At 40.9% G+C, this 17061-nt stretch overlaps 1 protein-coding gene across 6 annotated transcripts in view; it reads left to right on the forward strand.

The window, feature by feature from the left end:
* Positions 1-9620, forward strand: part of trim44 (tripartite motif containing 44) — a 46775-nt gene extending 37155 nt beyond the window's left edge. For all 6 annotated transcript variants that reach the window (XM_079679974.1, XM_079679973.1, XM_079679971.1 and 3 more), the window contains one exon: positions 8168-9620. In XM_079679974.1, coding sequence (XP_079536100.1) covers positions 8168-8212 — 45 coding nt within the window. In that variant the 3' untranslated portion in view covers positions 8213-9620. The remainder of the gene's footprint in view (positions 1-8167) is intronic.
* The last annotated feature ends 7441 nt before the right edge of the window (positions 9621-17061 follow it).

Below are 17061 nucleotides of genomic sequence, written 5' to 3' on the forward strand. Positions count from 1 at the left end.
TCATGAAGGCAACATGAGATGAATTATTAAAGACAACGAAATAGTGAAACAAGTCCTCACTAATAATTAACATAATAAACACGCATATTAATCAAAACCTTGAGTGCCGACGATCAAAGTTACTTTTAGGTCGCCGTTGTACCAATCACACAGCCTCTCTCTTAAGAACACAGTCTGTACAACTCGTGTATTCAAAAGGTATGTGATGTTACATGGGGCAGAACCAGTCATGCTTTAAAGTAGTCTCTTACGTCTTAAAATAGTCCGGACTAAAAATAGCAGGTATAGAAAGATTCAGGGCACTGTGCATTTCTTTCTTTCTTCTCTTTTTAGCAGAGAAGAACCTTAAGAGCTGCTTCTTGAATTGGCTGGGGAGTTGCTAGATCTTACTTTTTACCAGTAGAGAATAGAAAGCTACGGACGGCTAAACAATAGAAATGACGCATTAAATATTAGTCAGTCATAGATTTCTTGAATCTTTGTAATATCACAGAGTTTATATAAACGCCTTTAAGAGAGCAACACTGTAGAAATCTACACTGTTAAAGGCTACAATCAAAATATCCTAAAGTTTGGTAATTTAGTTAAAAACATTTTGTAACACACCTTTATTTGAAGGTAAAACCCCCGAAAAATTACAAAAAAAACTAATATTGAAAGTGGACCTATCATGCTATATTTGATTAATATAGTGTAGGACCATACCTATATAAGGCATATTTTATACTTTTTATTTTTCAAAATACCAAACAGATCATGCATTTTAGCCATTCCTCATTTTGCTCAATTTAACACTGTCTTTGCATGGGCTGATTCTGTGAGAACAGCACCATCTACAGGCCTGGCATATGTACTACAGCGTCTCCAGTGCTTTCGAACAGCAATGTCCGTGGCTGTCTCCTCCTGATTGGTGGAGTTGGCCCAATAGCCGTAGCGCCACTTCTGTGACGTCACAGACGTGTTCAAATCTGGATCAGTCTGTATCAGATCCGTTGCAGCCCCTTTTTTAGAGATTTGGGTATGGAGGAAAATAGAGAGGGTTGTTGTTTTCTGACACTTGGTGAGTTCCCTGGAACACCGGAGACACATATTCATGTATAAAAGACGTACTAAAGTACATTCTGCATGATAGGTCACCTTTAATGTAAATAAAATACTCTGTATATATGGGGCGGGGGGGGCTAGAACAAACTTCTGTGGTACCACAGGAGACAGCTTTTCTTCTCAAAACCAACACTTCCCAACACTGGCTTTAAAATAAAATTCCGTTTGTTCAAAGCTCTTCAAGAGAAACAACTGTTGCGGCTCAAGGAATCACAATGACTATTTTCATCAGTTGTTTAAATATCAAATGATTTGTATTAACGAAGACTTTCAGCACTCTACATACTTATTGAAACCAACCGAAATGTCTACAATATGCAGATTGTATTCAACTGTAAAAGGCTTCTCTCGTTTGTTATAACATGTTTCTTTTATTAGAAGATTCAATTACAAGTTACTGCTGAGTTCATCATTCATTTGAAAATCTGCTCTTTTGTTCTTTTGCAATTATATTTGGCATGGTAAAATAGTTTGTCATTTGATGTCTTACAGTGTCATTAACATAGTGAAAAAGCTGACGACAGCCCTACATTGTCTCCTTTGTTACCTTGTGTGAAAGTTCTTTAAATTAGTGCCGCATCTTAACAAGACTAATGACGGTGTTCCTTCCTCATTGTATTAGAGCATGAGAGAAGAGCACCTTGTCTGATGATAGTTACGGGTGTGTAAACTGTGACAATGGAACTTTAATAGAAACTGTCTCCCACACTAACACATCTCCTCTCTCTTCCTTGCCTGTGAGCCAACACACTCGCATCTAGATGCTGTCACTTCCTGCCAGCTCTCTGGCTCTCCTCCCTTTTGTTCTCTGATCCTCACCTTCATGAAAGCTCTGATGAATTCTCTATTCCTTCCTTAAGTCTTCCTCTACCTCTCCATGTCACTCCTTTGCCCCCCTCAGTTTTCCGTTCACATTTCTTCTCATTAGGATACAAACGTATATCTCAAGTCTTAGCTGGCAGGATCATCGCAGAGCAAAGTGTTGGGAAGATCACAGGCTTGCTCTTAATGAAAGGTGTGCAGGGGCTATTTCTAAATTACACACCTCTAGATGTAGCTGTCAGATGAAAGGAAGGAGCAACAATGTATAGAGAGAGGAGTGAAGTTGGTTATGGCTAGAAAGGATCCGTCTTGTGTAAATATGACGTCACGTTCTCGTTGTAACTCTCGTTGGAGCGGCTCGGAAACACATCTACAGCAGTAACATGCAACATACACATTAATGCAGCAGGATAAAAGTAAAACACTGAAAGGGAACATTTTATTGCACCAGGAGCCATCTTAGTTGGGACTTTTACTGCGACAACGTTGACTTGCCTGTGAATAGAAAATAAACCATAGTGTTGGTGATCTACAGTGTTGTCATTCTTCTTTGAACAGCAAGACCGCTAACACCCTATTTCAACAATCACACTCCCTGTCATTGACATCATTAATAGATGGTTTAACTTCTCACAATCATTTGCTGTGGCCCACTGATGTTAACGATCGTAACTGAAAGGCTGCCTGCCAAACGTAAACATTCAGCCACGTGACTTGCAAACTCTCGCGAGAGTTATACACAAGACGGATCCTTTCTAGCCATAACCAGGGAAGTTGGCAGTCAAGATGGCAAGAGAGAGGGTCGTCAACCTTTCCAGGACAGAATAGAATGTATTTTTTTATAGTATTTTACATAGGTCTGCAATCATACATTTTGTATTTGTTTTTCTATTGAGGTTTTGTGAATTTCTAATGATGTAATTGTCCTAAATAAAGGAAACCCCAAACAAACAAGCTTACCTTTGAATAAAGTGTTCAATTGAATTGAAATAGCTAGTCTTTTTTATTAAATTGAATGATTTAGTTAAAATATATCAACAGTGTTTTTAAAGCAGTAAAACACATGTTTCTTTTGAAGGCTAAAGGAAAAACAAATGCGGATTGTATTACAATATTTGTTTTATTGGAATTTATGTATTGATCTTTTAAATAAAAGAAGCATTTTGGGCTTCAGATTTGATATTGTACATGAAGGAGCAATCATATAGCAATTATTGTAATCTGATTCTACAAAGACAATAATAGAATACTAATAATATTATCTTAGTTGTGCAGAACTACCAGGTTTAAACTGAATTATATCAACTGCAAACAGAAGCTTCACAGCATATGAATGTTGTGTAGATATTGAATTGCATCACTCTGAATGGAGCCTCAAAGCGTTGTGTTATTTGGTACATCAACATCTGTTTTTCTTTCCTCACCTCTTTATCAAGTCATTATTGCACCACTATCCTTACTTCCCCCTTTCATTCATGTATTTGATCTTTTTTTCCACATCTCAGACATTTCTTGTCACAAAGCTTGTTTGTGGTGTTAAATTATCCTGCAGAAGATTTACTTCATTAAGTCGAGGCAAAGTGCACTGCTTCACTACAGAGTAAGGGTAAGAGTCTGTCCTCCTTGGCTCTATCAATAACCATTAGGGACCCTCTCTCATTACACCCAACCTCATAGGCCTCCAGGTCTTGAGAAATGTGCCCTGCCCTCTGATGTGATGGAGTACGCTTCGATGGCATCACCTCTGTTTGGAAATGCAAATCGCAATAGTTACTTTCCCCTGAGAATGATTGCCACCAGCACTATGTACACCGCCTCACTCAGCCTCTTTGCTTAATCAAGAAGAACCTCGCTTTCCTATCAGCAACCCCCAGTTTGTTTTTCAGCTCCTCCTTTTTCTTCCATCCCTCCATCTTTGTACACACACCTCAAACCCCTTCAGCATGTCCAAAGCTACTGCAGTATGATTATTCATATGGCAATGAGACTGGATGGAGCTGGCCATGCTGCCACAGCGTGATGGGAGTGTTTCCGGATGATGACTTAGGAGTCCTGCAGCTTCTCTGCCAAGAGCAGGGAATTCAAACTTAATCAGGGCAAAGACCCCTCCCTTCCTCCTCCATCTCCCTGAGAGCTGCACACGGGTGAGGCCAAAACCGAACAGAATGGGAGAGAAAAAAGTCAAAGTCTAGGGAACGTCCCGCACGCTCCCTCCTTCTGTGTTTAGTTTTTTTTCGTGGTGCGCCTGAGGTTTTCTCCCATGAGCGATGGGTTCAATTTGGGGCTATTGGCAACACTTGTTGGATTCAGAGAGGGGACATTAGCAAGATTATCTTTGTTCTATCTATCATTATTATCTTTGTTCTATCTATCATTCCTATTTAAAAAAAAATCTTATATTGCTCATAGAAACACACACAGTGTTCCAAATGTCCACACACCACGCCTGTTGTCCATCCATCACCCACTCAGCACTGAGAGTGGAGCTCAGACAAAGAGCTCTGCAGCCGGCCCCTGGCCCTCTGTCTGCAGGATATGGTCACGCCAAGGGTAGGAGGCAATGATCGGCCCTGATCAATAATTAATCGACTGCATTAAAGCGTATGAATAAGTCATGGGCGGAAAGAACCCAATCGTCAGGGCACACACACACTCACACACAACAAAGTGATCTTTAACTTAGGCCAGGGGGAAATTAACAGACAGAAAAAAAGAGAAGAAAGCAAGGGAATTCATCACAGAACCACTGAAATGGTGTTGCATGTTGAAGCTTCTCTCTGTCTTTCCTCTCCAACAACCATTCTCTTTCACTCTCTCATGTAATGACCTTTTTCCTGCAGGCGGAATAAATAAGTTATTACATCCGTGTGTGTCCTAAGGCTTAGCAAGGACCGTTTGAATATAAATAGTTCATTTGCCTCCAAAGTGGAGGCCTCACTTTTTGCCATATAAATATATTTGTAATTACTTCTTTTTTTTTAAGAAGAGCAGGGGGCGGTTGTTTTGGTTGAGTGGAGATGCAAGATGAAATTGCCTCACACAAATAAGTCTGCCAACAGTTTTTACCCCAAACACCATGTCAGAAAGGAGGGGGCTGTGTGTGAGCGGGGGGCTTAACTCAATGCCGCCTTTTTATGTTTTGTGCTGACTATAAAGAAGGAACAGCCTGTGTGATGCTCTAGACAATTTAAATACTGAGTAGAATTGGTGTGGTACAGAAACGTTGCCAATATTTTGAATGGGAACAGCCCTTCTGAATATTTAATGTCTCGGATGTATACTTAAGCGAGATGGTATAACTTTACAGCAGCCAAGCTGGCATGTGTGCACATTTTTGGTGTGTGTGTGTGTGTGTGTGTGTGTGTGTGTGTGTGTGTGTGTGTGTGTGTGTGTGTGTGTGTGTGTGTGTGTGTGTGTGTGTGTGTGTGTGTGTGTGTGTGTGTGTGTGTGTGTGTGTGTGTGTGTGTGTGTGTGTGTGTGTGTGTGTGTGTGTGTGTGTGTGTGTGTGTGTGTGTGTGTGTGTGTGTGCACATTTTTGGCATGTGTGTGTGTGTGTGTGTGTGTGTGTGTGTGTTGTTGCCGCCTTGTTGAACCCACAACATGATTATAAATTCAACAACGGAATTTCTAAGTTTATTTTTATTTTGAAACATCGACAATTCACTCCGCCTATAGGTGTTCACGTGTGTGTTTGCATGCGTGCTCACATGTGAGGCTGCTCTTTGATGAGATGCCCTGTTGTGAGTTTGTGTCTGTGCTCCTGGAGGAAATGCAGGAAGGGAAAGGAAGCAGCCCTTTGTTTCTGCCAACAGAAGTGTGTCAGACAGAAATACTCAGGGAGCAGTGCTGAGAAAAATACATTTCAGCCTATAACCCACTGCATACAGTATGGGCAGGTGTACGGAGGCGGAACAGCACAGTGTTTCACTCTTAATTGAGATATTGCACTACGCAAGAGATAGTAAGTATAATGGTTGTTCAGCAAAACTTGCTGCGGTGAAGCAGATTCAAATATGCATGGTTAGATGAGGCTTAGTTTATCAGCACTGAAAACTCATGAGTAATTCAATGCATCTCTGTCGCTTACAACGTTCAACTTTTATTTAATTTGTATAGAGATAAACGTAGTGTGTTAGCTGCTCCATATTTAGCATGCAGTCCTATCTCATTTGATTTGCCTTAAAGGCTTCACATATTACACCTATGCCTTACCCCCTTTATATTTATCTGTACAGAAACATCATAAACTAACAATGGTGACTAGGTTTTTTTTCCATCACTAGCTCGGAACTTAAGACTGTATAAAAGAAGTAGATGTCACACAGTGGTTCGCGGATCACCAAGTTGAAGCCTCAAGTTTGGAACTTATTGAGATACGTACGCTGAATAAGAAGGATTTGTGACTGAAATCTAACAACTAACTTTAATGAACTGAAACACACTGAAACGGTTACATTTGAATTACGAAAAAGGTGACAATAAGGTGGTGATGACCTGTCAATCACAATGTAGCCCGCCCTAAAGCAATGTTTCTTTTCCATATATTTTACTCTAAATTAGACCATCTACTAAATGGAAATCACAACTTTCTACAAGCAATTGAGACCATAAAATGGTTAGCAAAATGTTCAGTAATGAGATATTTAATGAAGTGAGAAGTCATTTTTTCATAGACCTCTATAGAATATGGCATATTTTTGCAATCAGTGGAGTGGCCCCTGTTAGGCCATGAACCTGAATGCAGGTGAAAATGTTTCTGTTCCCTCTGGACACTGCACATTAAAACTGAAACAAAACATTCAAATTCCCACATAAATAGATTGAGTATTCTGTACGACTAACTGTTCTGCCCTTACTTGCTGTCTCCTCTTCCCCCCCCCCCGCTACAGTAACGTCTATGTGTTTGGATATTTTTTTGTTCATGCTCACAGTGCTTGTTCTGAAGAAGGATTCATTTATTTCACTTACTGTGTTGTGTAAGCATTTGTGTGAGAGATCATTTCGCTTGTCATACCAATTACCTTTTGCTTTATTGGTTATCACTCTCTATCTAAATGTAATAACTAGAGAGACTGCGTTGTGGCGGGTACATACACATGCAGCTGCTAAACTGAATATATGACCTTGTGGGTTCACGCAGGTAATCTGTTTTCTGCATCCCATTACAGCTTCCTTTCTGAATCAATGTTATCAGTTTTGACATAGAAGTTGGCAGTTATCGATCATAAACCAAGAAAATGCACAATCAGTCTTCCTGCCATTGGAGTAAACATCTGGAGAGGGTCAGGAAATCAAGATTGGAGTAATCTGTGTTGATTTTTTCTGAGATAGATGACAAATAAATTCACAAATATAAATACCAACTGAGCTGGGCAAGGTCATAAGAAATGATTGTTTCAGAAAGGATTGGTTAGATAAGGTACATTGAATCTCTTTAAATTAAAGAGTATTTGTACAGGAAAACTTGCTGACCCTTTTGAAAATAGATAGACATATGGGGGAAATCATAATAAGAAGAATGTAGGCGAGGAATGAGAGAAGTTCCAGAGTTTTGCGTCTGGGAACAGTGCTCTATCACCCTGACGACTCTGTCCAATTAGAGCATATGATTAGTGTAGACTGTGAAATTGAATCTTTCAGCCAGGCTCCGATCGCTACAGGTCCCTGCAATTTAGCTATCACTTTGTCTCTGTCACCGCAGTGCTGCTAATATAAAACCGACAGAATGGATGATTTCTACTTAAGGCGTAGCTTGATTGAAGCTGATTACATTTCACAAAGGTTTGTTATATTTCCATAATATGTGCACATGGAGGGAGGGTGTGTGTGGGTGGTATTTCTGTGTTTGTGCTAAGGAGAAGAAAGAAGTTCAAGGACGTAAAGCTTGTACATACGCGCGCTCTGCACATGGTTTCACTCGGACTTTCTACTAGAACTGAGGGTTTGAATCATCCATGCATTTGCATTAAACAGGCCACACTCAACATTACGTTGTTTGGGAGAAGTTCAACGCTAATTGGCTGTCTTTCTATTCATTTCAAACAAATAATATTCCTGTTAGTAATTAACGTAATCTCCTAAACCCTTTATATAAGCTCTCTCCAAAACTAAAAAGTATGTTTTAAAAGACATGAAAAATTGGATTTTGCATAATAGGTGACCTTTAAGGACGCAGAAAGTGTGTATACCAGTTTACAGTCATCTAATTTGTTTCTGTTCTGTTTTTGCTGTCTTTTTCCAGATTTCCAGAGCCAAGGGCACACCCCATGGACCCCCGGGACTTTGATGACAATGATTCTGGACCATCCATGGACCACGCACCCTGATACCAGCAGACCTGACTCCTACCATCCACCTGTCCTTCAGTCTCTGCTACTGCCAGCCATCGGCCCCTTTGAGCTGTCAGGCTGGCCCCTCTAAACCCCCCCACTCTCTGTCAGCCATCTCCCTTTTACCCCTCTCACCTCTCCCCTCTCCCCTCATGGCAGGTCTCCCTTGAAAAAGGGATCAATGATCTCAATGGGATACACCTGGATAAATAAAGGTTTGAAATGAAATGGTGCCTGCGTGCAGTGAGCTGACCTTGAAGAGGGCTGCTGTGACAAATATGGATGGCCATCTATTTTTCTGCTCTCCAACTTTTGTAATACCATACTCGTTACTAACTTTCTTAAATTAAAGCACACAAGTTATGCGCAATCAATTAGCATCAAGCTCAATTTCCACCGCCAGTCAGATCCTTGGCTTACTGGTGAGCCTGGCTGACTCAGACAGGAGCCTGGCTAGGCAGCCGAGCGAGGCATCTGTTAAGCCCGACAGATGTCACAAACAGGAAATTCTGTGACGCTGTGCGCTTCGCACTTCATTTATGTACAATATGATTTGTTTCGACAAACACTCTGGACACTCCCAGACAAAGAAAAGTGAACTTTTGTATGCCGATATGCCTTACACCTTCGAGAGAATATATTACAAAGCTGTTCTGGGTGTCATATTTTTTATTGTACTAAAAAAAAAAGTGTCTTAAGCTTTCGTTATACAATGATGTCTCTTGCACTTTCCATCATGCTGTTCCCCCCCCCCCCCCCCTCCTCTCCCTTAACCCTCTGCCCTACCCGCTGACTCTTTATGCTTGTAGATTTGCGCACACTTCCTTGCGTTTGTCAGATCTATTAAAGAAAGCGGGGGGACATTTTGACACGTATTGATTGGTGAATGTTGCTGAGTCTTTGTTAGGTGAAAATCGAACTTTAATTTGACTTTGCAAAATAGCACTCACGCATTATCAGCTTTCTTTACACTGTAATGTAAAGGCTCATTACTCTTGGCCAATCTGCAGCACATGACAGATAGCAATCCACGCGAGTGTACGCACTTTCCACCTTGACCCGCTCAGCCATGGCTCTCATTCATGATGTACCGCCGCAAGTCTATCTGTGTCAGCAGTTTGTTTTGAATGTGATTGATTTTGTTGCCTTAAATATATGGGATATCATGACTTCACTGTGCAAAGATGCACTGAGAGTTGTTTACCCACCGGAAGTGATAAGTTGGTTTGTCAACAGCATATTGAAATAACTCCCGCAGCGCCAACTTTATAACTACCAACATAAATCTGACTGTTTGATGTTTCCACTTGTTTTGATGTGTCTATTATTGTCTTCAATCTATAAATAAACAGTCTGTTTCTTGGATTGGATGTGGAGGATGACATTCATATTTTCAGTTTAGGAAACAATTTATGCATTATTTGTCTCTTGCAAAACACCATCAGTCATCCAGGACACTAATATTAATAAAAAACAAGCTTGCAGGCAGCAGACGATGGATGGAGACAGAGAGAGAGATGAACGGCAGTAAAGAAGGGATTCAGGAAGGGGAGGATATCTAGTCTTCCTTCATCAAAATGCAAAGCAGCAACCCACCCAGAAAGGACTGGGAACATTAGCTTTGGAAACAAAAGGAGGTGATGGAGCAGCTTCTCCACAGATGAATTTAAATGCAGACCGGTTTCATTCCTAGAGACAAGCCAGAACCCACTTCCATCAACCCACAGCCTGCATCACAAAGCCTTTGTCTCTCCGCTGCTCATTTCTCTCACTCAGTTAACTTCCTTCACCTCCCCAGACTCGCTCCATGATGTTGCTCACACCTGCTTCCTACCAGAGCTGCTTTATCAAGCCAGTAATGCTTTCTCAGCATGTCTGATCCATAGGTCTGATCCCTCCACATTGAGATATTGACTCATTTAGCCGCAGTGGACATTCAGAGTGGTAACACATCTGGGTTTGCATTCTCTCATGAGTTTCCCTTTGCAGAAATAATGGGCTTTATTATTTACCACATGAGGCATTGATCCTCAGCATTCACTAAGCTGAGGCTGAATCTGACCACACACTCAAATCCTTTTTAGAGGCATTTTTTTTTTAATAATGTTTCTTCAGCTTAATTGATTAAATTAGATGGGATGAAGCGTAGCCAGAAACTCTACCCCGTGTTTTTAAACGGAGGCTAGTCATGGAGAACTATCATTATCCCGTCATCTGTGTCGCTTCTGCAGTGTAGTCTGACCTGATCACAGAAATAATAACACACCTAAGGGGGACAATGTGCCTGTTGTCTGCTCGAGGAAAGGGAGAGGAGACGATTGTCTGATCTAATTTAGCCAGGGAGAACACAAGGTTCCCTTTTTTCCACGCCCAATTACACCTGCTCTTCCAGGTTCACTTCACTGAACATGTTCACACTGAGGCACAAATAAACACAAAGCACAGCCTTGAGACCGGCACTTTCCTGATGGGCTAACAAAAACTATTTGTGCATTTGTATCGACATGAATTAATTGCTTCATGGCTTGTGAGATTGAATTAGCTACGTGACGCGCTTGCTAGTGGATGTGCGGCTTTGATTGTCGCCTATAATGGAGCCTATTTCTCTCTGCCATCATTTAAAAGACAATCGGTGTCTGTTGCATCAGTGATGGAGCAGCTCCACCACCCACCAACCCACCATGAACTAATGATTCTCTGTATTAGCATGCAAGAACTGGGAGAGCAGTAGGAAATGTCTCTAATAACAGACCACACATTGCCTTGAGATGTATGTGTGTGTGCGCCTGTGAAAAATGACAGTTTATTTGCAGAGACTCAAAACCCCTTGTACCATTCAAGGGAATGTATTGCTTTTCTCACAGCAAATGTACTTTTTGTATTCATCTTTCCCCTTGGCCTATTCACAAGTGCACAAAAAAACAAATCAGTCGAGGTCATCTACCCTGGATTTATAAAAGTGTCCTGTTTGCTTTGGGTTCGGAGTCTCATTGAAACCAGACATGACTATTACAATACGTTCACAATACATGATATCACTTATGCTGTTGTAAAAGATCTTGGAGTTTAAAAATGTTGATTCCCTATGAGGGTTTCAATTGTATTAACTATGGATTTTGGATGCAAAGTAGTAGCTGTTGAGCAGCCATTAGCATTTTTGCCCATATCACGTTATTTATTGACGCTGTAATGTGGTCTCTATGGTTTTTGTGTTGTGTCTTTACAGTCCCAAATCGTATTAGCACTTCCAGCATGCTTCCTTTAATGTCTTCCACCAAAGGTTGAGAAACACAAACTAGGAACAAATCAATCTCTTCTCAGTCATCGATATTTGGCTCACTACACATGCATATGGGGAGAAGGTGAGATGCAGATTGTGGACCATTGCAGACTGACTGACTGACAGCATGCATCTGTCAGACGTTAGCAGGTACAGACAGCTGTCTGGCAGCCCCAGCCTATGAACAATGACTGGGTGGAGACGAGATGGCCGGGGAATCCATCTCCCCTCGACAGCTCCCATCACTCTCACATCCCGGAGTCGGCAAAGACACCTCAGGGCTTCTCTCTCTAACCTCTGCGCAATCTTTTCCTGTCGGAGCATCCTACTCGGACAAGTAAAGGAATTTTAGAGGAGGAAGGGGAAGGAGACTGAGAGGATATTGTGATGAAAAGAGCAGCAGATGAGCAGGCTAATACTAGGGGTTTAGATATAAAATGAGGATTGGAGTTTAGAAATGAATCTTGCAATGGGAAGGCAAGGTGATAAAGATGGGATCATGATGGCGGGATGCAGTGGAAAGGAGCCGGGATGCTTGGTTTCCTCTAACTGATAATGGGACGTGCCTCTGAATAAAATGAACATCCTGCCTAGATAACACCTACGGCTGTTTCTTCTGGTAGCTGTAGCACATTATACCCTCTGTGTCACAGCTGTGATGAATCATCCTCACAACAATGATCAATGTGGAGAAGTGGGAGGCAGAATTTAGCATTTGCAGGCTCACTCAAAATCTCTGCCCAGAGCTACACGGGTATGTCATCTCTTGGTTGACACAATATATCTGCATGTGTATGACATCTAAAAATCATAATGTTGCTTTTACATCCTCTGTGTTTGCAGAGTTTGACTTCTCTCTGCACTAACGGCTCACAAAAACCTGGCAACCTGACTTGATCCACTAGTGTTTCACCCATCCATCTCTTCCTCACTCCCTGTCCTTTCTCGCCTCTCATCATTCATGCTGTGTACACTGTCTGTCGCTTTCTGGTTGCCCAGGCTCCTCCTGAGCTTGTTAATTGCGTTGGTGACACAGGTCTGTGTTTGAAGCTGCAGTAGTAATTGCTCTGGCCTGGCCCGAGTTGAGGACGGGTGAAGCCGTTTGGCCTCAAGTTCTGCCCCCAGGTTACGAGATTAGACACACACTTCCATGTCTGATGAGATGGATAGCATTAGCAGTTTTATCAGGGACAAACATCAACTTTTACTGCTGTCTTATTGGGATCCCCATTCACTATAAAAACGCATTTTATTTTTGTATTTTGCCGTAGCCACCATATACAGTCTATAAACCAGTAGTTTAAAAAACAATTTTTACAATACAGGCTTGACCTTTATATTACAGCAGGGGTGTCGTGAATCCATTCCGTTTATTTGTTTCTCGTTCCCTCTAATGCAGCCAGGGAGCTCAAATGCCACCACTTTGCATAATTTGTAGACTCAAATGCACAAGAGTGGAAGACTTAAATGCCTGCTGTTGTACAAATAGCTTTCTCTCAGTTAGTAGTTTAGTGTCAGTGGCCCCATTCATCAAACTGCTCTGAGAGAAAGCAGTGAAACGAGTTGACCATTTATATATAAAACACTCTAAATGATGCCTTTTCATTTATTAAAGGAAAGGCGTGGCACAACTTGGTGGAATGTACCGAGGCAGGAGTTAGTGTTTTTGTTTCTTGCTTTTAAGTTAGGGTACTGGCACAACTTCACTCACTTGCAAGGTGAGTGGGGAAGGGAGGCAGTCTTTAAGACGACCAATGACGGCACAGGAATTCTATTTGATCAAGGCAACAGGCCAAAACATGGTAGGGTGGCTCAGCAGTGGCAAGAAGCTCCTGGCTTCAAACCTTAGCTGGGAGGCCTTGGCGCTTTCCTCCCACCCAGAGTACTTACATGTAATATATTGGGAATGAACCTAACATTACCCTTGACTAATGTACTGGCCTTAGATCTTGACTCGGTTCCTCTGGGCTGAAACACAGCTGCCGACTATTACCTAATGGGTCGAATACAGAGGACAAGTTTCCTCACAGGGACTAATGAAGTATAACATACCAGGTGTTGTTTGAGTTTTCAACTTCAAGGTTGCATGAGTTCCTGCCAAGAGTAGAGTTTTTGGCAGTCGTAGAAGCGGGCTTAAAGGATGTCATAGAAATAGATTTTGGAAAGCTATGTCAGAACCTATTGTGCTGGAGGATCTTTATATCCCTTTTCAGGCCAGAAAGAAACAATCTATTGTACAACTTAACACCCTCGGGTGTGAAACAGCAAATTGAAGATAATATTTATTTGTTCTTACAAAACAGGAGGAATCCAAAAACTGCTATATGCAAATGCAGAGAGTCATACTTGTGTAATGTAGAGTTGTTTCCCAGTGCTGTAGTATTTCTGTATTTTCTGTTTTCTTTCTTGCAAGCAATTAGATTCTAAATTAGCTCCCAATTCAGACCGGCAAAGAAAACTGTTCGGAATACATGTCAATATCTGTAACATTTGTGCAGTGAACTTGATTTTATCCATTTAGTTATTTACTGACATGTCGTATTAGTGTCTGTCCTTGTACTTTCCCGCCTGCACAAAATGTTCCTTCTGCACACTCCATGTGGTGACTGCTTAATCAAGATGACAAGCAGCTTGAAAAACACTTCCTAATTGGATTCAGTGATAATTAGACCTTAACCGAACACGCACTCTTTTGTTATTTTGAAGAATTCTGTCCCTTTACACGTTTTACCTTGGAAGTTGTGTAAGGCAAGTCAAGGCAATGCAAGTTTATTTATATAGCACTTTTCAACACAAGGCAATTCAAGGTGCTTTACAAAAATGAAAGACATTCAGACAAACGCATTTAATAACAGTCATTAAAAAGAAAAGATAATAAAAGAAACATTAAAAGAAAAAATACATGAATAAAAAGTATATGAATAAAAAGTTACAGTGCAGTTTAAGATATGAATAGTTCACACAGAAGTTCCACTTTACTGATGAAGACAACGGCTCAGTTTCAATTAAAAGCAGCGACAAAAAGATAAGTCTTCAGCCTGGATTTAAAAGTAGTAAGAGTTTCAGCGGACCTGCAGGTTTCTGGGAGTTTGTTCCAGATATTTGGAGGATAATAAGTGAACGCTGTTTTACCATGTTTAGTTCTGACTCCGGGGACAGAAAGCTGACCAGTCCCTGAGAGATCTGGATTGTTCATAATTTAGCAGTAGATCAGAAATGTATTTTGGGCCTAAACCATTCAAAACTTTATAAAGCATAAGCAGTATTTTGAAATCTATTCTTTGACACACAGGAAGCCAGTGTAAAAACTTCAGAACTGGAGTGATGTGATCCACTTTCTTAGTGTTAGTGAGGACTCGAGCAGCGGCGTTCTGAATCAGCTGAAGCTTTCTAATAGATTTTTTTGTGAGACCTGTGAAGACACCATTACAGTAGTCGAGTCTACTGAAGATAAAAGCATGGACAAGTTTTTCCAAATCCTGCTGTGACATTAGTCTTTTAATCCTAGATATGTTCTTTAGGTGATAGTAAGCTGATTTAGTAACTGTTTTAATTTGACTGTTGAAAGCTCTGAGTCCATGACTACACCTAGCTTTCTGGCTTTATCTGTTGTTTTGAACATTGCAAACTGAAGCTCAGCGCTGACTTTTATACATTCTGCCTTGGCTCCAAAAACCATTACCTCAGTTTTATCTTTGTTTAATTGGAGAAAGTTCTGACACATCCAGTCATTGATTTGTTCAATGCACTTACTCAGTGTTTTAACTGGAGAATAGTCTCCTGGTGAAATGCTTATTTAAATGTGTGTGTCATCCGCATAGCTATGGTAACTTATTTTGTTGCTTTTTGGTGTAGCACCCATTATCAAAGAAAAATTACAAAAATGAATTCAATTAAAACTGTTTGTCCTCCTCTTTGTTAACTTACTTTACACCATCTCTCAGTTTCCTGTTCCCTGCTGATGTGTCTTTCACCTTTTTGGTGTTGCTACACCTTTTTCTCCATGGCACCTACTGTACAGGTATAGAACCAACACTATGGCATATGTGCTATGGGAGAGACTGAACTTTCTATCTCTGCAGCAACACTTTCTCTGGATAGAAATCCAAACATTGCTCATAACACTGCTGCTAAGAGACTGCAATCAATACTCTACTATGTTTCATAGGATTTATGTAGAGCTAGTACTATTGCCCACAAACTCCCAATATACATCTGTTCACTATAAGTATAGGCCACAAGAGAAGAAATAAAAAACGAAATGAAAGAGAAATGGTGATATTTTGTGTTTGTTTTACCTAGGGAGTCTTGCAATTTGTGATGGATTTCTCCTAAACTGGAGGGGCAAATTGGCAGAGTAGATATTCCACTCAGTTATGTTTGTGATTTAGCTTCTCCTTCTTACGGGAGAGAACAAAAGTGTGGTCTCCAGGAGTAATATTTCACTGCAGTAAAAAAAAAAGGGGCAGCGGGAAGCATGATAAATAGTGTGTGAACTGAGGGGCTGTTTGAAAGACATGAAAGGTAGAAGAATGAAAAAGGCAAAAAGCAGTCTCTGCTCTTGGGTTAGGGTTAGATGTTCTTTTATGTTTATATCAAGGCATATATAAAGTTGCTTGGCAATCAAGGAGCCTTTAAACAAGTTCATTTAATTTCCGACAACGTTTCTGTAAGCAAGATTGTTAGAATTATTTATGCATCCTGTATTTTAGAGGAAATTCGACATGGGGCTTATTACAAAGGGCGGACGATGGAGCAGAATGACAATACATTTGGTTCTCCTAACTGATTGCAGTAAACTGACACATGAGGGCTGCTGTGAGACAACGGTGGGAAGTGAGCTTTGCTTCCAAGGCTAAGAGGAGGCTGTTGTTGAATTCAAATCATGCATTATACACATGGTGGCACAAAGGGATTAAATGTGTTTGTATTTTTCACTCTTGTCCACATACACCACAGGAGTCTAGAATTCTGACTTTCTATGATTTCTTTGTCTCTCCAAAACAGGCAGACATCCATTAGTGCTGGCAGGGAGAGGATTGAGATGGATGTGTTCCCATTTGAACCACCCCTATGCCTGCCCTGCAGGGTCTCAGAGAGCTCAGGAGGACTGAGAAGTGAGAGCTGGAGCTGTCCCAAGTTGGCTTGGAAGGTTTCAGTTACGATCTCTACCTGTGGGTGGAATACCAAATACACAATGTGATCCTATGAGGTCATCTAAATATTGAACATCTTTCTATCTGCTTTGTGCTTCCTTGTGCATGAGCACAGGCACATACTTTATCCCTTGAGAACACTGCATCTTCAAAGGTCAGTCTCTAAAAAAGGAATCTATTCACTTCAAACATGGCCACTCTATCTCCATTATCTTGGCCCGCATGGCAGATTATGGGCAAAAAGATGACAACAATGTGCATGCAAACCCCAACTGCTAACTGTGAAGAAAATACAGTACCAGCTTGTTTCTTAACAATAATGTATTTATTCAAACTGCGTTAGTTTTCACTAAATGTTTTCCTTTGGTAA

This window comes from Notothenia rossii, assembly GCF_949606895.1.
Source record: "Notothenia rossii genome assembly, chromosome: 5".
In the NCBI taxonomy this organism is placed as follows: Eukaryota; Metazoa; Chordata; class Actinopteri; order Perciformes; family Nototheniidae; genus Notothenia; species Notothenia rossii.